The sequence below is a fragment of the Typopeltis vanoorti genome, chromosome 25 (genome assembly GCF_054136105.1).
Source record: "Typopeltis vanoorti isolate ZY-2024b chromosome 25, IOZ_Tvanoo_1.0, whole genome shotgun sequence".
NCBI classification, from domain to species: Eukaryota; Metazoa; Arthropoda; class Arachnida; order Uropygi; family Thelyphonidae; genus Typopeltis; species Typopeltis vanoorti.
This window is the reverse complement of record NC_143573.1, coordinates 43919348-43947219: the sequence shown is the minus strand read 5'-3', so window position 1 is coordinate 43947219 and position 27872 is coordinate 43919348. Positions and strand designations below refer to the sequence as shown.

The 27872-nt window shown below is 35.2% G+C and overlaps 1 protein-coding gene across 1 annotated transcript in view; it reads left to right on the top strand.

Moving 5' to 3' along the window:
• Window positions 1-27872, top strand: part of arr (low-density lipoprotein receptor-related protein 6) — a 351307-nt gene that overhangs the window by 113884 nt on the left and 209551 nt on the right. Inside the window, exons 6-7 of the mRNA XM_090414658.1 lie at window positions 4965-5165; window positions 15409-15604. Coding sequence (XP_090270784.1) covers window positions 4965-5165; window positions 15409-15604 — 397 coding nt within the window. The remainder of the gene's footprint in view (window positions 1-4964; window positions 5166-15408; window positions 15605-27872) is intronic.

Here is a 27872-nt window from a genome sequence, read left to right as displayed (position 1 = left end):
CATAACCCACAACTAGACGTGCTGTGCAGTGTTTCAGAGAATCGTGTCATTTTTGACATTTCTAGGCTTTTGATCATGTTTGGCACCAAGGTCTGCTAAATAAGGTGCCTTCCTTCAGTCTACTTGCTATCCTCTGTAATTGGATAGCTAACTTGCTCACTGCATGTGATGTTGGATTGCACCCTCTCTTCGGGTTTATCCACCAGTGCAGGATCCTGTTCACAGCTTTACCAATGATAGTACGCAATCTGAGCTTCAAGATCATCTACAACCATTCTTGTAGATAAGCATTTATGTTGGTTAGACATACTTCTAATTTTTTAGGAAATGACAATGGAAACTAAATTATTAATTATTAAAACTTTGCTGAAATATAGGTGGTTATTAATTAATGTTGCACTTCCATCTTTAGGGATTACAAAACAATATGTGCATGCAGGCACTCACACTAAGCATAATGAGGCTGAAGAAAGTCAACTGAAGTCAGTCCTAGAGTCCTAAAAGTGCCCTCTAGCAGGCTTAATTGGGTTGTTTTGGCCATTGGACTGACAATCTTAGAATGCTAGCTTCCCAAATTTGGGGCAGTCTCATGCATCCAAATTTGTTGAGGTTTGGTAAGTTTTTCAGAGCTTTTCAATGTACAAGTACAAAAGATTATTCCTTGAATCAGCTTAGGCTGATTCAAGGAATAATCTTTTGTACTTGTACATTGCCATACTTGTAACATTTCCAAAATATAGGTGGTTACTAATTAAAGTTTTTATAATTAATAATTTAGTTTATGTTGTCATTTCTTAAAAAATTAGAAGTATGTACATCTACAACCAATACTTTAAACATCGATTTCCATTCAATTCCTCCAATGGGACATTAGCATTTTGGTAATACTGTAGGTAACCAGATAACCTGGTTACCTTCAGTGTTACCAAAATACATTCTTGCCTTTTCTCTCACAAAAAAGGAAGCTTACATTCCCGTTTTCTCAGTAATACACCAATCGCTAGACTAAGAACTCTCTTTTTTTTTTCTCTCTCTCCTTGGATTGACATTTACCTCCACATGACATAAACACATCACATCAGTAACTTCCTCTGCTTCTAAAAAAAATAGACATTCTCTTCTGCTCATGATACTATTTTTCATTTTCTGGACAATATCAAAATTCTTGATATTGGCCAGAGGAGATCAGTTTGGTGCATAAATGATTCCCCTCAGAGATTTGCTTCAATCCACCTTTTCAGCTATATGTCTCTTCTACAGGTACTTTCATGGTCACTGCTCCAAGAATTGGCAACTATCATTCCTCTACAGCTGCCTGGTAAACCTGCAAACACATAAAACTTTCTTCTCCTCTTGCCTCTTAATTTATCCTATCTATCTCTGTCCTCTGGAACAGCCTTCCTACTGAGGTGTTTCCCAACAACTACTACAACTTCTAGTCAACAAGAAAAATATCAGTAGATTTTTTTTTTTTTTTCACCTGCATCCCACACATGACACTGATGTGCTGTAAGTTTATCTACCTCTTGTGTATGGTATAATTATATATAAATAAATAACTGAATGAAAAAAAGTAACTTACTCTCCATCACTGACTTTAATATAGGTTGGATATAGAGAAAGGTAGGGGTAAATGGCATAGTGTCTGCTTATTTATAATAGTTCCATATTCAGTTTAATTTGTCATATTCAGGAAAAAAGTATGATTAAATGGTTATAAAGCATAACTTGTTTTGTAGGTCACTTTTGATAATGTAGTTGATGTTTCTGCTTCTCTGACTGCTTTCAAAGTTTGAGTCCTCTATTGTTGAATTTCATCTCATATCAAATATATCACAGTGTTTTTTTTTCTTTTCAGTGAGATACTCATTTCTGTCTTGCTCAGCACTAGATGACGATGCTTTCTATTTCGATTCCTGTCTATCTGGTATCTTGAACTATTCGGAAGAAATTACTACCAACAGTAATGTGCAGCTTTCCTTGTTGTGTCTGTGTTTTCTCCCAAATTAATTTATTATTGGTCAGATCTCCACTTATTTTTTCAGATCTTGCTCTTCCTTTCTATGTTTTTACTTCCACCATGACATCAAACAATGGTTTTGTTTTGCTAATTTTCCTGTCTGTCTAAGTGATCATATGATCATACTATCTTAGATTACCTCTTTCACATTTTTGATGCCAGCAATTTCTTGTCTTCATTTTTGTATGATTCTGTTTACTCTCCTCATTTTTTTGACAAGTCTCCTTTTTGTAGGCTCTAGTTTTTGGTCAGCTATTTTCTTTCTAACCTTTGTTAGAAAGAAAATAGCTTTCTAACAAAGCTATTTAAATTTCTTTCTAAATTTGTCTCTGAGAACAAGTGAAATTTGATTTGATCATGCTAGTTAAGTCTTATATAGTGCTATAATAAATTTAGTTTAATCCTTTATCCAAGTGAGAGCAAACAAAGTTTGCGCCTGAAAATATCTTCTTGACTGAATATGGTGTTGTACTATCTTACCTGGGTAAGTAGTACAACACCAGGCAACTCGTAGCAAAGGTGGAGTAAGCTACCAACATTCCTGTCCCAGTATCTCCCATAATGCAAAACACATCTGCTTGCAGATATGTATAATGTTATGCATTAAGCGATTGGCCACTACCCAGACTAGTTTCGACCTTTATTGAGGTCTTTCAGTGGGAGCCAGGCCCAGAGTTGGAGATACCAGGCAGAAGCAATAGCAAGGTCATCTTTACCTATAGGAGTTGCCAAAAGGTTTGCCACCCTTTTTTTATTAAATTACTCTGGATTTAGAGAAAGATGTTGAAAGTTTATTTTTCACTTGGTTAGACTATAATAAATTTAGTTTAATCCTTTATCCAAGTGAGAGCAAACAAAGTTTGCGCCTGAAAATGTCCAACTCTGGGCCTGGCTCCCACTGAAGAGACCTCAGTAAAGGTCGAAACTAGTCTGGGTAGTGGCCAATCCCTTAATGCATAAAATTATACATATCCGCAAGGAGATGTGTTTTGCACTATGGGAGATACTGGGACAGGAATGTTGGCAGCTTGCTCCACCTTTGCTACGAGTTGCCTGGTGTTGTACTACTTACCCAGGTAAGATAGTACAACACCATATTCAGTCCTGAAGATATTTTCAGGCACAAACTTTGTTTGCTCTCACTTGGATAAAGGATTAAATTAAATTTATTATATAGTGCTAGTTTAGCATTTTGGTTAACTTCTTTCTTATTCCATATAAAATTTTTCAACTGGCTTCCCATTTTGTTTATTGTATTATCTGTTCCATATTTAATTTCACACCTTCTCTAAAATAATACCTAAATAGTTGAAATGTTTAACTTGTGTTAGCTCTTCATTTAGAAGACAATCAAGGTTTTCCATGATCATGTGCATTTTCTTAGTTTTGTCTTTTCATTGCTGATCTTTATATCAAATATGTTATGGAAGTGATTTAAGTTTAAAATCCTGAACACTTGCACTAAATTTATTTAGGATATAATATATCTTGTTTTATCTTTATGGTCTCATGATATATCATGATGACACCATTTCTAGTAGATAAATTAGGCAAAACAAAATTATTCCAAAGAATATAAGTCAAAAACTGGTCTTTGGTCATTACCATATTTTGATTTTTATAAAAGTTACTAGTAGAGTTATTAATAAACTTGTCGCAGATATCATAATAGTTTTTGAAAAAGCAGCAGAAATGTTGACAATGAAAAATTGGACTACTTGTTTTGTGTCAGGAGTGGATAAACCAAAAATTGGTGATATGTTATAAACAGGCTGTAACTGTAATTTTCACAAAAGTGCCTGCTCTCCACAGAGTTCTTGAATTATGTGAATTTGTCACAGACACCACGGTAGTTCTCACAAAAAATGATAGAAATATGAACATTGAAAATTCAGTTCTGAACAGTTTCAAGCAATGTTGTATGCAAACAGCTATCAGAGCATGCTAAGCCAAATGTATAGTGAAGGTTTATTGTTAAGCTGCTCTTAGGTTGATAACTGGTTAATGAAAAATTCTTCTCTCCTCCCATGTAATTCTACTTTTATTGACAAAATAATTTGAAATTCCTAAACACTAACTTCTTTAATTTTTTTAACATCCTTAGATTAATCTGTTCAGTAAACTAGAAAGACAAATGCAAAAATATTCAGGCTCACTAAAAAAAACAAACAAAAAAAAAAACAGTTGCATTATTTACACCAACAGTCAGCTAAAAGCAGCTAATACATGTAATTCATCTGTCATATGAAATTCATTATATAAGCTATAATGAATTTCTTATTTCTACTTTTCTCATTATATGAGATAAGTAGTTGGACAGCTACTTATCTCAAGACTAGATGAGGGATTTCCAGACATGCAAGTGAACAATTGGGTAGTTATTGTTTGAGGTAATGCACTAAGACTATGGACCATTCCATTTCATGACAGTCTGTGAGGACTGTCATGAAATATGACCTATCTCTTCAGTTATGAGTTGCATGTTACTCTCCCAAATTTTTTAACTTCTTCTGGTCCGACCTTATGTAAGTCTTGCCACATGAACAGCAAATTTTATAGACATCCAGATACATGCAAAGGAATACCAAATATTTGTTTGCATTATTCTGCAGGAAATCTTACAGTATTATAGTATAGAAGTGATATATGTCAAGCTAACATTCTTGTGTAGGGTAGAGAAATATTTCTTGTATCTTAGCTCTGTGTTGGTGTTTGGTGATTTTTCTATGTGTAATTTATAAACAGTTCTCTCTCTCTCTCAGATAACTGTTATAATTGAATATTAGTGATGAAGGTAACAATTCAGATGTATTCAGATTGAGTCCTCAGATGTATCTGAGGACTTAGTAATTCATCAGTTTTTATTTTCCCAATGGAATATGTTTTGAAGTATGAAAATTAATTTATATTTTGTATAAAGGCTTTTTTTTTTTTTTTTTAATAGGGGCTCATGAAATTTTGTTGTTAGTTCGGAGAACAGATTTACGACGTATTTCTTTGGATACACCAGATTATACAGATGTTGTATTGCAACTGCATGGAATCCGTCATGCTATTGCTATTGATTATGATCCCATTGATGAATATATATACTGGACTGATGATGAAGCTAGAGCCATTAGAAGAGCATTCATGGATGGAAGTAGTAATATCACTTTTTTCTCTTTTAAAAACATTTTTCCTTGTTTGTTTTTTATATTTCCTTTTAAGCATGGCGATATAAAAGTGTTGCTTGTTAATTATTTAAAACTAAGTAATTATTGTTATACTGAGCTCTTCAGTGCATGAACAAATTCATGGACACATTAGAAAATTTCATTCAGGCCCAACAGATAGATTTATTATGTTTGCAGACAAATGCTAGGACTATCATGAACACGTTGATTCAGATTACTAGCATATTAGTGAGACCTGGATCTTACAAGCGGTAGTTTTGAGCTGTGATGAAAAAAAAATGTTTTTAATTAGTTTATAGTGTAGCTTTTGTCTCTAATTGTGCTGCATTCTTTTCAGTTTGGATACAAGTGTTCTTCAGTGGTGGTGTTGTTGAAATTTTTTTGCTGTTTATATTGTGTTTTGCGACTTGTTTGTTGTACGCCTTCAGCTTCTAAAGATGGCGTCCATAAAGAAACGTATGTCAGTAGCACAGAAGGCTCCTGTACAAAAGTCTGGCTTTGCCTTGGATTTTTTGCAGTGGATGCATTGCGAAAACTGCTATATGTATGCACCGAAAAATGTGAAGGATCTGTGGACTGTTTGGGTAAACAAGAAGAAGAAGGAAAGCATTGACGTATGCGAAAAGTGTCTGGATAGATTACAGTGACTGGGAATGGGAGTAAACATCAGGACTGTACAAAGTAGAAAAGCTTTAGCAGGAGTTAATGAAAAGCAAAATGAAACATCTAGAAGAGGATATTAAGCAGCTAAAGGACAGATTGGCTGATGATAAGGAAGAAGTTAATGTTATCAAGAAAGAATCAAAGGATAGTCGTATATCAGTGTATGGTGACTCGATCATTAGAGGTGTGACTACTAATAAAGTGCACAAAACATGCTTTCCTGGTGAAACAATAAAGCAAATAACTGATGCATTGCAGAAAAAGAAATAACGATGTCAAAATTAGTGGTAGTCATGGGCACAAATGACTTAATTGGGGAGAAGAAGAATGTTGATAGAAATTTGAGGAAGTTGTTGCAGCAGGTAAAGAAGAATAGTGTTGTTGAGAAAGTCGTAGGCGTGTTGCCCAGATGATAACAGTGAATTGAGAAGGAGAGAGCAGAGATAATGAATAGTAAGATGGCTGAGTTGTGTGAGGCAAAGGGGATTCAATTTGTTAATCTATGGAGTGAATTTGAAGGAAAGTTCAAATGGTAGAAACCTGATGGATTACATTTGAATGGGTTTGGTATTGAGCATTTAGAAAGGCTATTGTTTTCTGAGAAGGCATAGAGTCAAGAAGTTAATGTAGCAAATGATCAGAGTCTGCCTGTGGAACAGGATAGCACAAATTAACAGATTGTACAGAAGAATTAACAGCAGGAGAAAGATGGATATGAGGTTGAAGGTGTGGTTGCAGCAACACAAGGTGATGGAATGCATAAAGGTGAGGATGAGGCAGATAAGAATGGAAATCACAATCAGGATCAGGGAAATGGGAGTGGTCAAACTGAACAGAGAGGTGTAGTATAGTAGCTAGAATAGAGAATGTTGGTGCTGGTAGGATGGCCACAAACACACAGCGATTGGTATGTTTATACACAAATGAAAGTAGTATTTGAAACAAGAGAGCTGAGTTTGTGATAGTGATTGAGATGGTATGCCCAAAGGTAATTGGAATAAGTGAAACTTGGTTGTCTGAGGAGGATGTAATGTCAGGAGTAGAATTAGAAGGAAGAATTTTTTGAGAAGGATAGAGATGTGAAAAGAGGTGGGGAGTATTGTTAATGACTGCAGAGGAATTGTGTCTGCAAAGCATGGAAGTTGATGGTGCATGCACAGATTTTGAATCTGTGTGATGTGAAGTTGAAATAAACAGGTTAGTATATCTGATAGGATGCTGTTATAGGCCAGGGAATGCAGAGAATACTGATTGTGAAATTAGTTGGGCATGTAAAAAGAAGATGATCCTGATGGGAGACTTTAATTATAGGAATATAGACTGGAAGGAGGAAATAGTGTATGGGAACACGGAGAGCAAGTTTGTGGAATTTCTGAGAGATAAGTACTGGAAACTAGCCGATATTTAACCCATTTCCAAGAAGGGTGACAAGTCACTACCGTCCAATTACTTATCTCACTTACCTCAGTCCTGTCTGAAGTAATGGAAAAAATCATCAATTCCCAACTCCTACACTAACTCGAAGACACCCACCTAATAAATGACCGCCATTATGGATTCCGTTGCTGCCAATCCACAGGAGATCTGCTCACATATCTCACCCATCTCTGGACAAATGCCATTGAGAAGTTTGGCGAATTTCAAGTGGTTGCACTTGATATCTTCAAAGCTTTTGACTGAATCTGGTACAAAGGCTTACTAAGCAAAGTACCATCATTTGGTCTGTCTCAGGATTTCTGTAGTTGGATTGCCAGTTTTCTGTCTGGACAAACACTGTGTTATGGTGGATGGCTCCTTATCCCCTCACCATTCAACTAATGCCACAAGGTTCTGTTCTCTCACCAACCGTCTTCCTGCTATATATTAATGACCTACTTCAGTTGACCTCCAACCCAATACACAGCTTTGCAGAAGACAGCACATTGCACTCCTCCCTTTCATTTGATAAACCTTATCCTACCGAACATCAACCACCACCGCCCTCAATTCAGATCTCCAAGCCATCCCCCAATGGGGTTCAGATAACCTCATCAATTTCAATGCTAATAAAACCTAGTTCTTTCCTATTTCTCTTAAAAAAGAAACATTTTTTCCTAGTATTCTTTTTGACGATATCCAAATTTCCAGACAATCGGAGATTTCTCATCTTGGAATTACCCTGACATCAAACCTCTCCTGGCATGAACTCATCACAACCATTGCATCCTCAAAAAAAATAGGATTTCTCTTCACTCTTACCAACTCACTCCCCCCACTTTCGCAAGATGTTTGGATTCTGCAATATGTATATTCTACATATATTTCCATGGGAAATGCTCATCTGAAATAACATCAATAATTCCCCCACTTAGTACTAAGCTCGTTGGAACATGTGCAGCTGCTGCTGCTCAACATCCCTTCACAGTGCACCTTGAAACAAATAGAACAAGTTTCTTATCCTCTTCCTTTATTTCTGCAACTGCTGTAACGTGGAACAGTCTTCCCCCTGTTGTGTTCAACAAGGAATACAATACACTTAGGAATACAGTCTTTCAAATCAAATGTAAACAAGTTCCTCCTTTCCCAACCCATTACACTACTAATGTACTATAGGTTGATCAACCAACTTCTCATGTATGGGCACAACATAAAAAAAAATCAAAAATAAAGTAAAATAAATAAATGCAGCTTAGTTACTAAAGCATGATCTCCCCTTAAATAACCTGTGTGTTGCTCTCTTGAAAGATTTCCATTGTCATCAATCCAGGTTTGTTTTCTGTCTTTAACTAGCCTTTCCAACACCTTTACCACAACACGATATATATACACACTGGCTTATAGTTTTATGCGGTGGCACTATTTTTCCTTCTTTCCACTCTTCCAGAACCGTTTTTGTTGTTAGACTTCTGTTCAACAACAAGTCAAGGGCACTGTCAGCTTTTGCACATTCCTTAATATGTGTGGTGATATCCCATTCAATCCCACAGCTTTATTAACATCAAAGTTACTTAATATTCTAAACACTTCCCTTTCTTGAAATGTCAGTTTTCTCTCCTCCTTCCTGTTGCTATTCAACACTACTCTTAGTCCCTCCTTATACATGACATACACAGACGAAATACTCACTAAACATTTCTGCCACATCTTCAGCAGATGTGACTCCTGTTCCATCTCTAGCAATTAAAGTCAGTCTTCCGTATGTACCTTTTCTTCTACTAGTAACATAACTATAGAATTCTCTATGATTTTACTTTACTGCTTTATCCAGTCTCTTTTCATATGCCAATTTCTCTTTCTTTATTCCACTTGTCACCTTCCTAGCTTGCACCTTATACTCCCAGTGCTGTTGACGAGTACCCTATTCTTTATATCTTCTCCATAACATACTCTTTCTCAGAAGCTCCTGCATAATTCATGAGCCATCCATTTCACTCCTGCTTTATTTATCCTCTGAACTTTAGGAATACAATCTAACATTATCATAAGGAATTGATTCTGGACCAAATCTCAGCACTACTGATTTCTCTCCCTTTCAACTGATTGAGCTACTTCACATCACCAATCTGTTCTTTTAATTTATTATAGTCCCCTGCTGGGCTGCTTAAGGGTCAAAGCTGTATAACTGAGAGGAGACAGACCTCCACATTGCCTTTAAAGGAATGCAGAGAACCAACCAGGGCTACTGACCTAATGTCCAATCTTCACCTTCTCGTGGTGCGCCCTGTTGGGTATCTACCTGGATACTGAACGAACGAGGATGGGCTGGCAATTTGGGATTTAGCCGACCAAATTGTATTCTTATTGGCTTAAACCAATATACAAAATGATGGTACAACATGACAAAATTTCATGCCGGCTGGGGCATCGCCTAGTTACACAAGGTTCCTGTTTTTTCGCCAGGGAACCAGGGCGAACAGCGAAAAGTCAGCTACTGGAACAAATCTGAAAGCACACCCCAACTCAACATCATCAGAGTTAAAGATCAGTACTACCAACATAAAAAGCCTGAATGGCAAAGAAATGGAGCTAGCTGAGGAATTAGATAAGTATCAGATCAACATAATAGGGGTGACTGAAATAGAAAAGACAAAAACAGGTGAGATCTTTCTGAGCAATCAATACAAAATGTTATATTCAGGCAATGACAATCAAGGAAAAGAAGGAGTAGCCATAGTATTCAACACTAAATACAAGGCCAATCTTCTTGAATGGCAGGTAGTCTCAAGTAGAGTGATGTGGGTAAATATCAGAATGGGGAACTGGAAAATGAGACGTATTTGTGCATATGGTCCAACAGAAGGTTCTAGTAAGAAGTAGAACCTTCTTAGTAGAACCTTATTGAAATGATTGTCAGACATACAAAAATATTTTGGGAAAATTTGGAGAAAAGAGTAAAGCTAATAATAATGACAAATACCTGTTGGATTTCTGCTCAGGACATGGACTGGTTATTACTAATACCATGTTCCAACATAAAAATGTGCACAAATTCACATGGAGAGAAGAGGCAAGGAATAAGAAAAGTCTCATTGACTATGTTATTATTGATAGTGATGTTTTCTCCCTGGTGCAGGACACCAGAGTGTACAGAGGATTTAAAATTGGAAGTGATCACTATTTAGTCTTGAGCAGGATAAAATGAATTTCATATTGAAAAGAATAACATGTAAGAAAGTTTTAAAGAGAATAAAAGTTGAGCAACTCTCAGATGTAAACTGTAGACTAAAATACACAAAGCTTATTTAAGAAAAAATGAAAGAGTTTGAGAACAGGAACCAAACCTTGGAGATTCAGAGGCAAGCCTTGAAGAAACCCCGATTTATTCAGCCAGAGAGGCTGAATTGTGAGGAGATTGTCTGCAAGGATAGAAAAATCAGAACTCCATGGTGGACACATGGAGTTAAAGAGGTAGTGAAGGAAAAGAAGAAAGCATATCAAACGTTTCTGGCAAATAAGTCAGCTTGTGCTCTTAGAGAATACAGAGACAAATGTAAGAAAGCTAAACACTGTGTAAAACTAGCTAAACAAAAGTCATGGGAGGACTTTGGCAAGAACATAGAAAATAAATATCAGGATGGTGGCAAAATATATTGGAGGTTGTTGAAGAAGATTAGAAATCAAGGAAAGATTGCCGTAAAAGGAATTAGAGATGATAAAGGTGACATGAAAACAGGAGAAAAAGATATCCTTGGAGTAACTACTTCGAAAAATTGCTGAATGAAACAAGCACTGATAGCATACTGGCAAAAAACACTCAACAGGCGCATAGTCAGGAATACATAGCCATACTTGAAGCAGAAAAAGCTATCAAAGGCTTGAAATGAGGAAAGGCAGCAGGAGTAGATGATATTCGACAAGAAATGCTGAAGTATGGTGGTTAAACGTCTTACAGTGGCTACACTGCATAGTTCAAAAGGCCTGGACAAAGGGGCAAATTCCCAATAATTGGAGTAGAGCTCTCATAGTACCCATATATAAAAAGGGAAATAAAACTGAATGTGAGAATTACAGAGGTATTTCCCTACTGAGTGTTCCTGGCAACATCTATGCAAGTATACTTGAGAAATGGTTGAGAAGAATTGTGGAAGAAAATCTTGGTGAAGAACAAGCTGGATTCAGGCCAGATAGAGGCTGTCAGGATCGTATCTTCACTTTACGACAAATAGTCGAGAAAGCATGGGAATATAACAAAGATCTGTATTTAAGTTTTGTCGATCTGGAAAAGGCATATGACAAGGTGCCAAGAGAGAAGCTATTCAATACTCTAGAGTAATATGGTGTCAATTGGGGGTTTATATCAAGCAATACTTAGTCTTTAATTGAGTTGTTCAATTAAAGACTAAGACACATAAGACTAAGACTAAGGATGTCTCACACCAGTGTGAGACAAGGATGTCTCACACTGGTGTGAGACAAGGATGTACATTATCCCCTCTGTTGTTCATTATCTATATGGATCACATTATGAAGGAAAGTGGTATTAAAAATGCTATCAGAATTGAAGATGTTAATGTCAGCTCTTTGCTTTATGCGGATGATGTTATACTTCTAAATAAATCCGCTACAAGTTTGCAAGATTCTTTGACTAAATTGAATAACTGTTGTAATAGATATGGTATGAAGGTCAGCAATAAAAAGACAAAGACAATGAAAATATGTAGAATCATTGAAAATGTCAACTGTATTGTGAATGGAGAACCTGTGGAACAAGTAAAACATTTCAGCTACTTAGGGCACGATTTTTACTGAAGATTGTAAATTAAATAAAGAAATAGACAACAGAATCAGCAAAGCTGGTATGGTGGGAAGTCAATTGAATAAATTCATATGGAATAAGAGAGAAATTAGTCGGAACACTAAATTAGCTGTATACAAGACAGTGTTCAAACCAGTTTTAACTTATGGATCTGAGAGCTGGGTCAGAAGTAAAACACTTGACCAAAGACTAGAGACCGCAGATATGAGAGTCTTGAAAAAGATTATAGGCGTGAACATTAATGGCAATATCATATTAAAAATGAGGATATTAGGAAAGAACTTGACATTGTCAGCATCCAGGAATGCATTAGCAGAGCTAATCTCAGGTGGTATGGTCACTTAAACAGAATGTGTGAGGAAAGATTAGCAAAACAAGTGATCTCTGCCAGGGTGGCAGGAAAACGACCCAGAGGAAGACCAAGATATAGGTGGATTGATACGGTACAAAGTGCCTTTGACGATAGAAATATAAGATCTGATAATGTTGGAGTCTCGACAAGTAACAGACTGATTTGGAGGAAAATTGTAGATAGGAAGTTAGTAATGATGTAATTTTTTCATGTAGTACTGTCATATCCCGTACGCCCCTTGAGGGTACCTGTCAGGAATTTGATGGTGATATTCCCCTGCTTTGTAATTTTACACATATCTCTTGTTCCATGAATCTTGTATCTGGCTAGCCACTCTCCACATCAAAACTACATGATCACTCTTCCCAACTGGTGGCATTGTGGTGACATCTTCTATCACCACTATATGAGATATTATTAAATCTTACACTATTCCTATGCAACAAAATGCCCAGATCCCTTGTTTTCTTCACCTCCTGAACCAAAGTCCTCCCACGCGGTAAACCTCATTTCATCTTCTCTGGCCAAAGTGCATATCTTTACACTTAGCAACATTGAATGTTGCTAAGCGTAAAGTGTAAAATTGAATTTACAAATAATGAACTTGAATTATTCTCCCATATAGTATTAGCACTGCAACCAATAAAGGTTGTTGCATTGTGTTGCAAAAATGTGAATTTGTATATCACTGATGTAATGTTAAAATTCATGCTCAATGAACTTAACGAACGAAGACACATTGTAAGCATTGAACTTAAAGATGCACTGATAGCTCACATAAACAACAAACATTTTATTCTGATATTTTGCGATATCTTTTCTGATCTCAAAAAATCAAATGAAGATTATGGAATTTTTAATAAAACCAGCAAATATACAATAACAAAGGTAATCTTGGATTTAGTTGAACACATACAAAAAGAAATAGAAAATTCAACTGAAGTTGGTGATTCTGTGTCTGAGGATTCTGCAACTTCAGGTTCAGATCCTTCAACATGAGCTGAATTATCAATGAAGGAAAAACTTCAGTTGGTGATAAAGAAAAAAAAAATTGAAGTATCGTATGGAAATCCAACTCAAAAACAAAAAAAAGACTTAACACAAGTCATTAGAAAGGAATGGGTTGTTTTCAAAAAAAAGAAACAATCAGTGGAAAATATTTTAAAGTGAGTTTTGATTGCCTGATGACCAGTCATCCAACAACTGCCAAACCTAAGATATCTTTTTCCATTGCTGGATTAATATGTACAAAAATTAGGTCATATTTAGAAGACCATAACCTCAACAAGTTATATTTCTGTGCCCTCATTTTGACAATAAATCAAAAAATAATTTACAGTTGAATTATGTATGCTTATGTTTTCCTTATCTTTAAGTTACATTTATATTTTCCAATAAAAGTTGTGTTATTTGTGATTTATATTAATAATAGTCCGCTCAGTTAGTCTAGCGGCTGTGCACTTTGCAACCATATGCTTAGGAAAGGAGTGTCCTAGGTTCGATTCTCGTCTGTGACGTGAGGAGCTGAAGGATCTTCCTCAGCCATAGCCAAGTTAGCCGGTCTTGGGCGTGGACAGTAGGATTTCCCCCCAGTTTTTCCTGAGGTTTTTCATCCTGCAAAGCAGGCAAACCCACCTTGAGAACTCAACACTACAGGACATAGGATACACTGGAGCATAGGACTGACCACCTTATCCTGTGAACGGTTTGAGGTCCGATGATTAATAAACCCTCAACACCGCAAGGTAAAAGGGGGTAAAAGGAAGATGAGATGAGATTAATAATATTAATATATTTTTTCTTTGCAATAATTTTCTTTATGTTTAATGCCATGTTTTATGTTTGTGTCATCTTTTTTTTATTTATTAATATTTATTGATTTTCTTTCAATATAGCTTTCTTGAAAATGTAAATAAATAATAATTTCGTGTGATGATTCTGCGATCCCCCTTTTTACGGGAGTTCATGGTACCTTCTAGTCCCCCCAAATTTTATCTGGGCTCCGGAACCGGCATAGGCTGATGAATCAGACCTATGGCTAGGTCAGTATTCCTGACTGTAATCCGTGTGTCCTCAGACCTGTTTGCCTGCTTGCAGGATGAAAAACACCAGATAAACTGTTAGAAAAAACCCTGCTGTCCATGGCCAAGACCGGCTAACTTGGCTATGGCTGAGGAAGATCCTTAAGTTCCTCACATCATTGACAGGAACTGAACCTAGGACACTCCTACTCCAGGCATATGGTTGGTTGCGAAGCGCAAAGCCACTAGGCTAACCGTGTGGACAATGTAAATAATTACTGGTATTTATGAAAACTTTTACCAGATTACCAATAATTCAAAGTCAGTAAATTTGCAGTCCCTAGAGATAGAAATTATTTGTTTATGTTTGTTATTTTTATCTTTGATAATTCTTCAGTTACTGTAAGTGAAGCATGGCATTAAATATTGAACTTTTTATTTGTCATGTCGTTAATAAGCCATCAAAAACCTTTTATCAAGATAAAAAGAAAAAAGAGGAGATTCTAAGTTGAACATTGCTATCTTATGGTTCATAGCAGGTGTACTGCACAACTGTCACCTTTAAAAATATGAAAAGAGTCAAAACATGGGATTCAGAAAGAAAGTGATATGAGTGGTGATTGAAGTTGTAATTAAGTTTCTGTTAGGAAAAATTAGGCATGGTTTTGCACAGTGAAGGAAATGAACAGTCTGTAATTGAAGTTGGAACCATGATCATGTATATTTATGAAGCAAGTTTTGCAGGGTTTGGAAGATCTTCCATTTTTCTACTGGCAATCTGTTTCTCTTTGTTTGACCATTTATTAAAGTAAAGAATCCAGTAATGGATTCTTTAATGGCAGTTAGATGTTTTGTTTGCATTTTTGAAAATAAAATGTGCATAATTCTATTTTTTTAAAATAAATAAAAGAAAAGAACTTAAGAATTTCTTGCTAATTAAGGTCAAGAAGACTTAGTAACTACTGAAGTTCATCATCCTGATGGAATTGCAGTTGATTGGATCGCACGTAACCTTTATTGGACAGACACAGGAACAGATCGTATTGAAGTAGCAAGATTAAATGGAACTTCTAGGAAAATTCTTATTACAGAAAATTTATATGAACCTAGAGCAATTGTTTTAGATCCTGCTGAAGGGTAAGGATTTGCAATTTTTTCTTAGCCAAAGCCATACTTAGTATTATATAAAAAAAGTTTTATGATGTAAAATTTATACATATGTAAATGCTTTATGCACGTTAATCTTTCAGTTCTATGACCATTAGATAACCAAATCTTCAGTTTACCAATTGTTGAATAGATTAGCTTATTTTGTCCTGAAACACTGCTGGTAACTGAATGTATTTAACTCTACATTCAGTTAAATGAACCCAATCAACAAGCAAACCGATTTCCTGAGGTAATATCTTAGATCAGTGATTCTGAACCGGTGTTCCGCGAACTAGTTGCAAGTGTTCTGCCGGTGAAAGATGTCACATGACACAGTCTGAGTGTAACTGACTACTCTGATCCTAACAACTGAAGACTGCTATTGCAGGATATATTATATCTACGCATTGTTTTTTTTGCACAGAAAATCCCTAGTTTCAAAAATATTGCTGGCAATATTAAAACCTGTACTGACCAAGTTGTAAATGTAGTAAATTACATCAAGTCAAGACCATTAAAAGCATGCCTTTTTAATAAACTTTGCATATCTATGGAAGCCAAGTACGAATCTTTGCTTTTGCATACTGAAATAAGATGGTTATCCAGGAGTAAAGTGCTATTCTGAACATTATAACATAAGAATGAATTATTGGCTTTTTTTCAAAATGAAGATACAAATGCTTTTGTAAAATGTCTTCAAAATGATATTTGATGCGCTAAAATGGCGTATTTAGCCGATATTTTTAATTACTTAAATAGCGTTAATACAAGTATCCAAGGAAAAAATGAAAAAATTTTGACATCCACTGACAAACTGTCAGCTTTTCAGAAAAAAGTATCTCTTTGGAAAATCCGCATATCAGAAAAAAATGCAATAGATATATTTCCGTTGCTCAATAATAAAAATGTCGAGGGAATTATTTCTGTTATAACAGACCATTTAACAATATTGGAAGAAAAGATTTTAAGTTACTTTCCTTCTTTAAATATACACAATAATGACTGGATATGAAATCCTTTTGGCACAGTTAATACATCAAGTTGTGAATTTTTGTTAAAAGAAGAAGAACAATTAGTTACCTTGTCAACAGATTGTACTCTAAAAATGAAATTCTCTGAAATAACTCTTGAGGAATTTTGGATTTTTGTCCAAGCCGAATGCCCAGCTTTCTCCACAAGGGCACTGAAAATTTTGTTACAGTTTTCAATATCATATTTGTTAGCTCGGTTTCTCAATATTAACCAATATAAAAACTAAAAAGCATGAATGACTTACTTATATTACATATTAGACCTGATATTGCTGAATTCTGCAAAAGCCGACAAGCTCAAGTATCGCATTAAAATAAGTTCCATTTTTATAAAAGACAAGTCCATGCATATTTTTATTGTTAGTTTTATGACCCTAATGCTTTTGGTGTTCCCCAAATTTTTCTTATAATCAAAAGCTCAAAAGCATTCCGTGAATTCGAAAAGGTTAAGAACCACTGTCTTAGATAATTAAGAGATCACTTGTTGATCATCATCATAATCATCAATTTTCTAATAGGCTACTATGACAGTACCACATGATTAAGTTTACAATATTACTAATCCCCTATTTTCAGTTTTCCTCCAAATTAGTCTATTACTTGTCTGTGCTCCAATATTGTTATATTTAATATTTCAGTCTTCTAGAGCACTTCTGATTGAATCAGTCCAACTAGATCTTGGCATGCCTCAGGATTTTTTTCCCTGAAAGTTTAGCATCATACACCTGTTTTATTAACCTTTCCCCGAGCTTAAATTAGCTCTGCTCACACATTCACGAATGCTATTCCTTTTGGGTTCCTTCCTAATATCTTCGTTTTTAATATGATTCTGTCACTGATGTCATCTGTTCATTCTCCAGATTTTTCTCAGAACTCTTGCATCTGTGGTTTCTAGGTTTAGTGTTAGTCACTAATTTCTCTCTAATTCCATATAAATTTATTCAACTGGCTACCCACATACCAGTTTGCTTATTCTGTTGTCTATATTTAATTTGCCACCTTCACTAAAAACTGTGCCTGAATGGCTTAAATATTTTACTTCTGCAGATTATCCATTGAGAATGCAACTCAAGTTTTCTGTGTTCCTGCATGCCTTCAAAATTTTGGTGTTTATATTGCAAATTTTCATACCAAATTTCTGATAACTGTTATACAATTTAGTTATGGAATCCTGGTGACTTGCACTGGATGTGCTTAGGAGTACATCATCTGCATAAAGCAGAGAGATAAGATACAGCAGTCCCTCGATTAGTATGCCTAATGCGTTCTTTAAAACAGGCGCATTAATCGAATATAGTAACCTATGGGAAAATGTATAATTCGTTCCTCAGATTTCTTTTTTGACCCCTAATTTTTTTATAAAAGAATTAGGGTATGTCTCAGGGTTTAGTTAAAGGAAAACCATGAAGCTGAAAGACAATAAAACATATTCAGAATATAAATTTATTATTCTACTTCTTAACAAAGAATTGAGCTAACATAGTTTGGCAGGTATTTTGTTTCTTTTTTCTTTTTTTTTTTTTTTTTTTTTTTGTACAACCGACGGTATGGCCCCATTGCCTCTTCTACTCTTCTGCAAATTTTACCGGTTCTTTCTTCATCAGAGTCAGCCTCTAAGCATTGCTGCTTAAAAACTTCGATTGTACGAAAAATATTTTCAAATTGTTTCTGTGAAATCTCTTTTGGCTGACTATCAGTGGTTAAATTTTCTTCATATTCTTCGGGATCTTCTCGCTGTGCATCTAAATTTAGCAGGTTGGAATCACTCAATTCTTCAGAATGAGATTTAATTAACTCTGGATGTTATCATTGAAGGGGAGAAAGAAATGAAGGATGTACGAATTGGTTGCCAACATGCAAAATCATGTGCTTTATAGATAAAATTTCCCAACTGTCATACAAGCAAAATAGTTACCACTTTAAAAACTACAATGATCATAAAAGAGAAGTTAATTTTCCAACGTGTAATAATAACTCATCCCAGAAGACGGATTGATTACCCTATTATCAGAATGGAGTCTTCTTTTTGTGACATGCGCAGAAGTGTCGAAGGATCTCGAATCTGTGCGTGTACTATAGCAAACAACATAAATTTTGGCAGTAAAAATTTGGAACATAGTATACATAGTGTACATGGAAGTAGCGTAGTATGCCATTAAAAATAACTATGTAAAATGTTTTAAATCGGTAACTAAATTATTTCATCCTGGTGAGTGATTTTTTTAAAATAATTAAAATGTATAAAAAGAAAAATTTTAAAATCTGTAACATTTATTTTTAAGATGTATATAGGCACACTAATCGAATTTGGGTATTGTAAAAAAAATGACGCATTGATCGAGGGATTACTGTATGTTGAAATACAGGTTTAATGCGACTTTCTTTCATAAACCTATATAAATAATGAATAATAGTGGAGATAGTTCTTACACTTGATGTTATATCAACCCATATTCCTGCATTTCCTTCTATAACCGTTGACTTATAAGTTGAACATGGAAGAATACATATTGAAAAGTGTTTTGAAAGGTTTTTCTCTGGGCACATTTTCATATGCCTTTTCCATATCTATAAAACTTAAGTACTGATCCCAGATCCATGTTATATTCGTATGATTTCTCAACTGTTGGTTGTAAAGTGAAAATCTGATCTTGACAACCTCTGTGCATAAATTTTGCATGGAACATTTAGTAGAGAAGTTCCTGTATTCTTGCATTCAGCTGCATTCTCCTTTTTTTATAAATGGAGATAATGAGATCTCTACTCCAATCATCTAGAATTTGACCTTCTGACCAGGCCCTCTGATTTATGCACTGTAGCTATTTTGGAAAACTTCTATACTTCCATATTTTAACATTTCTGGTTGAATATCATCTATTCCAGTTGTTTCTCCATAATTCAAGTTTTTGATGGCTTTTTCTACCTCAAGTATTTATGTGTACAGCAATCCCTCGATTAATGTGCCTCGGATTAGTGCACCTATATACATCTTAAAAATAAATGTTACAGATTTTACAAATTTTCTATCGATGCATTTTATATGGCTAACTATTTTGAAAAATCACTCACCAGGATGAAATAATTTAGTTACCGATTTAAAACTTTTTACAAGGTTACTTTTTAATGGCCTAATACACTATTTCCATGTACACTATGTTCCAAATTTACTGCCAAAATTGATGTTGTCTGCTGATTACATAGCATTTTGCTGATCGTATCTTGTGCCTCCTTTGCAATTGTTTTCCTTACTTGTTTTTATTTTAAAGTATTTTCCCAACCTTTCATCAAGAGTAAAAGAATTAGTGAGCAAGAAAGTGGAAGTGTGAAAATGATTTGAAAAGTAATCTTATTGGAAGAAAAACTTGAAATAATAAAGAAAAATGAACAAGGTGAGTCCAGAGCAAAGATAGGACAAGAACACAAAAATGGATGAATCGACTATAAGAGCAATTTTAAGCAAAGCTGCTGAATACAAGGAGAAAGGAAAGGCTGCTTCAAGTTCATTATGCATGCACTCGAAATCAAGATATTATAATGATTGAATTAGAGCAACTTCTTTCTACATGGATCAAAGATTGTAACCAAAAATGGATTCTGCTAAGCACTGACCTTATTAAATCAAAAGCATTAAGTCTCTTTGCAACCTTGAAAGAAAGGGCTATCAGTGATGGAAAAGAAGAAGAATTCCATGCTAGTGCTGGGTGGTTTGAGCGTTTCAAAAAGAGAAATAGCCTACTTAATATTCTAATCACAAGCGAAGCTGCAAGTGCAGATAACGAAGTGGCTACAAATTATCCAGAGATTTTAAAGAAAATTGTGGAAGAAGGGGCTGTTGTGACCAACAAATATTTAATGTTGATGAAACCAGCCTTTTTTGGAAGCAAATACCTTCCAAGACTTTTCTGGGCAAATCAGAAAAATCTCAGCCTGGTTATAAATTTGCAAAGTCGAATGAAATTACTGCTAGCAACATACAAGCCATTTGGAAGCATATTCTTCCACATTGTGCAAATGATTTTAGAGGTTTTTCAAATTAATCTAAGTTAATTAAATCTCATTCTGAGAAATTAAGTGATTCCAAGCTGCTAAATTTAGACGCGCAGTGGAAAGATCCTGAAGAATAGGAAGAAACTTTAATCACTGACAAGCCCAAAGAGATTTCACAGAAACAATAAAAAATATTTTTCGTACAATCGACGTTTTTAAGCAGCAGTGCTTAGAGGCTGACCCTGATGAAGAGAGAAGTAGTAGAAGAGGCAGTAGGGCCAAACCGTCAGTTGTATGAAAAAAAAAAAGGAAACAGAATGCCTGCCAAACTACATTAGCTCAATTCTTTGTTAAGAAGTAGAATAATAAATTTCTATTCTGAATGTGTTTTATTGTCTTTCAGCATCATGGTTTTCCTTTAACTAGGCCCTCAGATATATATACCCTAATTAGATCTAATTAAGGTATATTTCAGACCTAATACCCTAAAATTAAGAGTCAAAAAAGAAATTTGAGGAACAAATTATATTTTTCCCCATAGGTTATTATATTCGATTAATGCACCTGTTTTCGAGAATACGTTAGTCACATTAATCGAGGGATTGCTGTACTCCTGTTTGTTCTTCTTGAATATTTTTCTACTATTCTGTTTCATTTAAGTCTTTCAGAGTAATTACTCCAAACATCTAGAATATGTTTGATTACTTTTACCTTACTTTTTCCTCCATTTCTAAGCTTTTTCAATAGCCTCCAGAACATATTGCCACCTTCCTGATATTTATATTCTATATTCCTACCATAATCTTATTAGCACTTTTCTTTAGATACTTTTACACAAGCTTAGCTCTCTTACATGTTTCTTTGTATTCTTTTAGGGCAACTGAAGACTTATTTGCTAGGAGCTTTTGGTATGCTTTCTTGTTTTCCAGGATTGCTCCCTATTTCCTCCCTATCCATCAACATTTTCTTCATAGTTTGCCACTTAGACTCCAAGGTTTTCTTCTTGTTTTTGGACTGTTTATTTTTTCTTAAATATTGTTTGCTTAGTTGAGTCTTCAGTTTACCTGTGAAAGCTATTCAGTTAACTCTTTTTAAAACTTTGCATATTGTTCTTTTCAATGTATTATTCATTTTTATCCTACTTCAAACAAAATTATGGTCACTTCCAATTTCAAAATTTCTGTATACTCTTGTATCCTGAACTAGCATGAAAATATCACTATCAACAGTAGCAAAGTCATTCATGTTGCACTTTAATAGAATAATTTACAGCACAGAGAAATAACTAAACAAGTTTAATCGATTTCAATATTTCGTCTGTCAAAGAGACATCATCAGGAATACAATGTTAAAGTTGTAATAACACACAAAAAAACACACAAGAAACAATAAGTGGGCACCATTTATTTATGAGGGGTGCCCATAGAGGGTGCCCCTCATAATTTGAGAATTTAATTCTTTGACCTCCTGCCCAACCTAAGGCTAGCCAATAGCGTGCATAGAGCGTGCCCCTCATAGGACTTTAGTCTTTATTGCTTCTATCTCATTTCTTCCACTTATTGTTTCTTGTGCTTTTTTTTGGGGGGGGGGGTGTTATTACAATTTTAATATTGTATTCCTGATTATATCTTTTTCACTGAGATGAAATATTGAAATCAATTAAACTGGATGTTTAATTATTTCTCTTTGTGCTCCAAATTATTCCATTCAGGTGCAACATGAATGTAAACCAGCACTCAAGCCTAATTACTTGTTTAAGCATAGTCAACGAGGCTCTTCTTATTTCATGTGTCATCTCCCCACCCTAAACTTGTGCACATCTTTATGTTGGAACATAGTGTTAGTAGTGGCAAGTCCTGAGCAGAAATCCAGCAGTTACTTACTGTTATTATTAGTCCTACCTTTCACCTGGATCACCTTTTCCATTTTCTTTATGTGAGCTGCCTGACTTGAAAATTTCCTCTGCTTCTTCCTTTTTGCGGGACTATAGGTACAAATAAGTTTCATCGTCAATTTCCCTCATTCTGAAGTTTGTCACCTAACTCCATTTAAATTCCAGTCAAGAAGTTTATCTCCATGTTAGGTGTTGAATGCTATCACTACTCCCTTTCCTTGATTGTTATTTCCCAAATGTAATATGCTATAATTGTTTAGTAGGATTAGTCCCATTTGCTTTAGTTACACAAATTATGTTCTTTGTTGAAAGTTTTTCCACTTGGTTATAGTATAAATTAAAGATGCCAAGAAATTATAATTTTGGTTTAATGCTTTATCTAAGTGTAAGCAAATCATGGTATCACTTCTGGATTTGGCTCCCACTGATCAGACCTCAATAAAGGTCGAAAGTGGTCTGGGTAGTGACCTTTCCCATAATGCATGACATTATACATGTCTGTAAGGATATGTGCTTTGTTTGCATGGGATGGATACTAAGGCAAGTGATGTGAGGTCATTAGCCTATATATACGAGTTGCCCGGTCACAAAGTTACTTCACATGCAAACTTTACACTTGGATTAAGAATTGAACCAAGAATATAATTTCTGGGCATATTTAATTTATACAAATTATGTTCACGTCATACTTTTCCAGTTCTGCAAGTTCGATTTTCCTTACATTGATAAGGAAAATTGAACTCCTTATGTTGATGGTTCCTTCCTTCAGTTGTTCTGATGTCAGGTTTGTTTATCTTCTAGATGTTGAGTTGAAGTTTATTCTAGTAGCCAACTTTTCACTATTCACTCTGGTTCCCTGACAAAAACATCAGGGTCCTTGTTTAACTAGGCATTCTCCCATACATCTTGAAACCTCATTGTGTTTCTTCCTGGTTTAAGCTACTAAAGAGTACAATTTCATCAGCTATGTTCCAAATTGCAGGCCTGTCCTCATTGCTTAGAACTTTTTTAGTGGATACCTACTAATAGTTTGCATCTTGTGAAGGTGAGGATTGGACATTAGGTCAGAAACTGCAGTTGGTTCTCTGCATTCCTTAAAGGTGGTGTGTGTGGGGGGTCTCCTCACAGTTATCTAGCTCCAACACTTCAGCAAACTATTACTTATGTATTTATATTTATATTAGGGGGCTCTGCCCCCTGACGCCTACGGCGCCCAACCCCATGTGTTCTGGACTGGTAGGCTGGTTCTTCTTGAATTCTGGTGACTCGAATTTTGAAGACTCGACACTCATGGTAGCCTCTGAGTGTCGAGTCTTCAAAAGCCCCCCCCCATGCCTATGATGCCCAACCTCCCCATGTTCCAGACTGGTAGGCCAGTTCTCCTTGAATTCTGATGACTCGAATTTTGAAGACTCGACACTCAGGGTAGTCCCTGAGTTTCAAAACATTTCAAATAACTTGACAAAAACGTTACATAAAAATGTTACAGCCTACATCCGTTTCCAATTTCAGTTTATCATTTGATAGTATAGAGTAGATAAATAAATTTATGGCTTGTTGTTTTAACAAGTATATCTGAATATTAAAAACTATATATCAAACTCAACAGTCAATATAAAGCGAGAATATCAGGGAAAGGAATGGGAGAGAGAGGAGTATGACTAGGAGATCCTATATCAACCAAATTGTTTTCTGCTACATTAGAAGTCTTTAAGAAAGTCTCATGGGAAAACTATGGAATTAGCTTCAAAGGAAAAAATTTGAATCACATAAGTTTTGCAGATGGGATTGTTCTTTTAGCAAAAAATAAAGAAGCTCAGTAATGCTAAATGACCTTGAAAGAGAAAGCAGGAAAAAAGATTTAAAGATTAATCTGACTCAAACCAAACTGATGACAAATTCATATCATACCAAACTAAAATTAATAGATAACCGTAGTGAAATCATGGAGGATTATATTTTCCTTGGTCAACTAGTTAGTTTTAGAATCACACAAGGAAATAAAGCATTTTGGTTATATATATATAGAGATTACTTGTTAGGAGATTTACTTATATGCCTAATGAGAAGGCTCTTTAACATATGCATTATTCCAGTGAAATTTACCTATGAAAGTGAGACATGGGCGACAACTAATAAAGAGGAAGATAGGTTGCCTGTAGCACAAAAGAGCCTTGCAGAGAAGAATGATCCACATAACAAAAAGAGGGTAGAATAAGAAATACTAGAATTAGAGAGATGACTGGAGTTGATAATATTGTGAAGTGTTGTAAATCATAAAAGTGGAGATGGGCTGGCCATATTAATTGATTGCCAGATGAAAGGTGGACAAAATTAAGCACTGAGTGGATACCAAGAGAAGGAAAGGTTGTCAAAGAACAAGATGGAGGGATGATGTAATGATATAATCATTTGATATGAGATGGTGTACATTGGCTAAAAACAGACAGAACTGGAAAGTTAAGGGGTAAGCCTATATTGTGCAGTGGAGGGAAAGAGACTAAAGAAGAAGAATAAATTTATACACATATATTTATATATAAATTTGAATTCACAATGTACATAACACACACACACACACCTAGTGGAGACCATGGAAGTTTTTCATGCCACTTCTTTTCTCTGATAAGTAAGGTAGTTTTGCATCAGGCAGCATACATGCAGATGAAGAAACTAAGGAAAAAATCATTCTCCACTCTAGCAAGGACAGCTCATTGCATACCCTCAGGTCTTTTACTTGAAAACAGAATGATCAGCTTGGATTCCACTCTGTATTCTGGTCCTGATGGTATTCACTGCTACTTCCTATTCAACTTTTGCTCAAATGTTTTCGTATTGCTTTATAATATTTCATGCTTCTCTATCATCCTACTATAGATGAAGCCCTTTGGTCGGAAAGACCTAGGTTCGATTCCCGTCAGTGATGTGAGAAACCTTTATCTGGTCTCTTTCAACAAAAGATGAATTAGCTAGTCTCATAAGGAGGTGGTGGTGGTGGTTGTGATGGGGGGGGGGGGTTCACCTGGAAACTCTGGTTTTTCATCTTTCAGAACAGGCAAACTGGTCCTGTGAACACACACAGATTACAGTCATGAATATTATTTTCAGGGGATGCAGCAGAGGAGTGATGAACTGACTGCATTAATTCATCGTAAGCCCCTCATTAGGGGTGGGATTCAACCCTTCCTAAGGAACAGATGAGAAGGATAGATATTATCTTGCAGCATGTAAGCAAGCATTTATTCAGCCTATCTAAAAAAGAGAGAGAGAAAGATTAAAATTAACCACCCAGCTATTCTCATCTCATTGCCCTTACTTCATTTCTCTTAATAGAGTTATCAACAGTCAATATGATCATCACATGGAGACCCATCAGGTAATTAATGACCATTAATATGATTCTGCCATTCTCAACTTACAGCAAATCTGCTAGCCAATTTTTATTTGCCATTTGATACATACCATTCACATTTCAACTACATTGCCTCTGTGGTGCAATGGTAAGAACGATGGTACATTGCTCCCTTCAATTGGAAAAGACCTGAGTTTGATTCTCGTTGTGACGAGAGAAATATTTATATGGGCTTTTTCAGTTGAAAGTGAGTTAGTTAATCTCATATGAGGTAGAAGGGTGTTTCAACACACATTCAGGCTAATCAACCATGAGAACACGCACACGATTTACACAACAAAAATACTTTTGGTGGTGGACAGTAGATGGTGTTGTATGTTGATGGAAGCAATGTTGTGTAGTTATAGGATTAAGTAGAGGATGTGTTGTGTAGTAGGGTGGTTATGATGAGTTCTTAGACTCCTTGGAGGTGTCACGTAATTATAATAATAATGATGATAATAATAGGATCTACTTACCAAACTTGATTGTTGTGGTCTGCTTTCCATCTTCTGTAATTAAATCACCAGTTTTCTCTCTGTTCATTTGCATAATGTTGTGGTGAATGGTTTTCTCATCAGCTTAAGAAGAATCAGTGGAAAAGAGGTGGAGCTAGCAGAGGACTTATGGAAATACCATGTCAAATAATTATGTTACCAAGTTGAAGTTATCAGCTGGCCTAATAGGCTGAATGGTGAGCATATCTACTCTACATTCAACAGGCTGTGGGTTCATATCCTGCCATTGGATGTTTTTGATTATCTTTTCTGTGGGAGATGAATTTCATCACATGATGTGAGCCTACCTTGTTTATTGAAGGCTTGAAGCAGCCTGAAAAGTTCCATATTTGGTCTCTAGATTAAAGTTTTCAGGTTATTTAAAAAATAAATAAAAAATATATTAATAAAAAAATTGAAAAAATTCTTATTCCACCCCATAGCATTAATGTACTGAAGGTTTACAACCCATTTTGAGTTATTTTTTAAAATGACTTATGATTTCAAGAAGATTGGTGTTGGAAAATTTCAGAATAGGAAATTGAAAATAAGTCTTATTTGTGCTTGGTCCTACCAACATTTCTAGCAGTGAAGAGGTAGAGGAATTTTTTTGAGTCATTAAAGATAGCCAATATACAGAAAAGGGGAAAGCTGTTTTTTTTTTTTTTTTTTTGTGGAAGACCTAAAGACCACAGTAGGAAATGAATCTAAAACATACAGAAATGTGAGAAAATTTGGAGGAAAGATCAAAGCTTCTAACAATGCCAAGTATTAGTGGTTGCTAAATTTCTGTTCTGGTCATAAATAGACTAGTTGTTAGTAACACTATATTCTAGCACAGAGTTGATAAATTCATGTGGAGAGAACAAAAATAAAAAGTCTTATTATGTTATTGCTGATAATGATATCTTCATTCTCTTCAAATACAAGAGTATACAGGAATTGGAAATAGTTTTTTAGGAAAAAAAACTAAATTGCCATTTAGTTTTGAGAACAGAAGAAAAATGAGTCTATTGAAAAGAAAAATATGTATATAAGAAAGTTTTAAAAGAAGCTTTCAGTCTACAGACTAAGATAGTCTGTAGACTGAAATATAATGCTTTTAGAGTTTAACAACAAGAATATAAGCTTTTAATGAAGAAAAGATTGATTCTTTCAGGGATGCATGAGATAAAGTTGTCTGCAAGGAAAGATGTACTGACTTGTGAGGTAAGTCCTTCATGACTGCTTTCAGGGAAAGATTTCATTCAAAAATGGATATATGGAACTATAAAAGTAGTGATTATGGAAAGCACCATAGTTAGCTTGCTTCAGCACCATGGAAAGAACTGTGAGGAATAGAGGTTGATATAGTACAGTGATTTGTTAAAACACATATCTTATAGGGATACATCTGCATACCTAGAACCAAGTAGATAAATACAGCAGCAGTAAAATGGACAAACAATGAAATTAG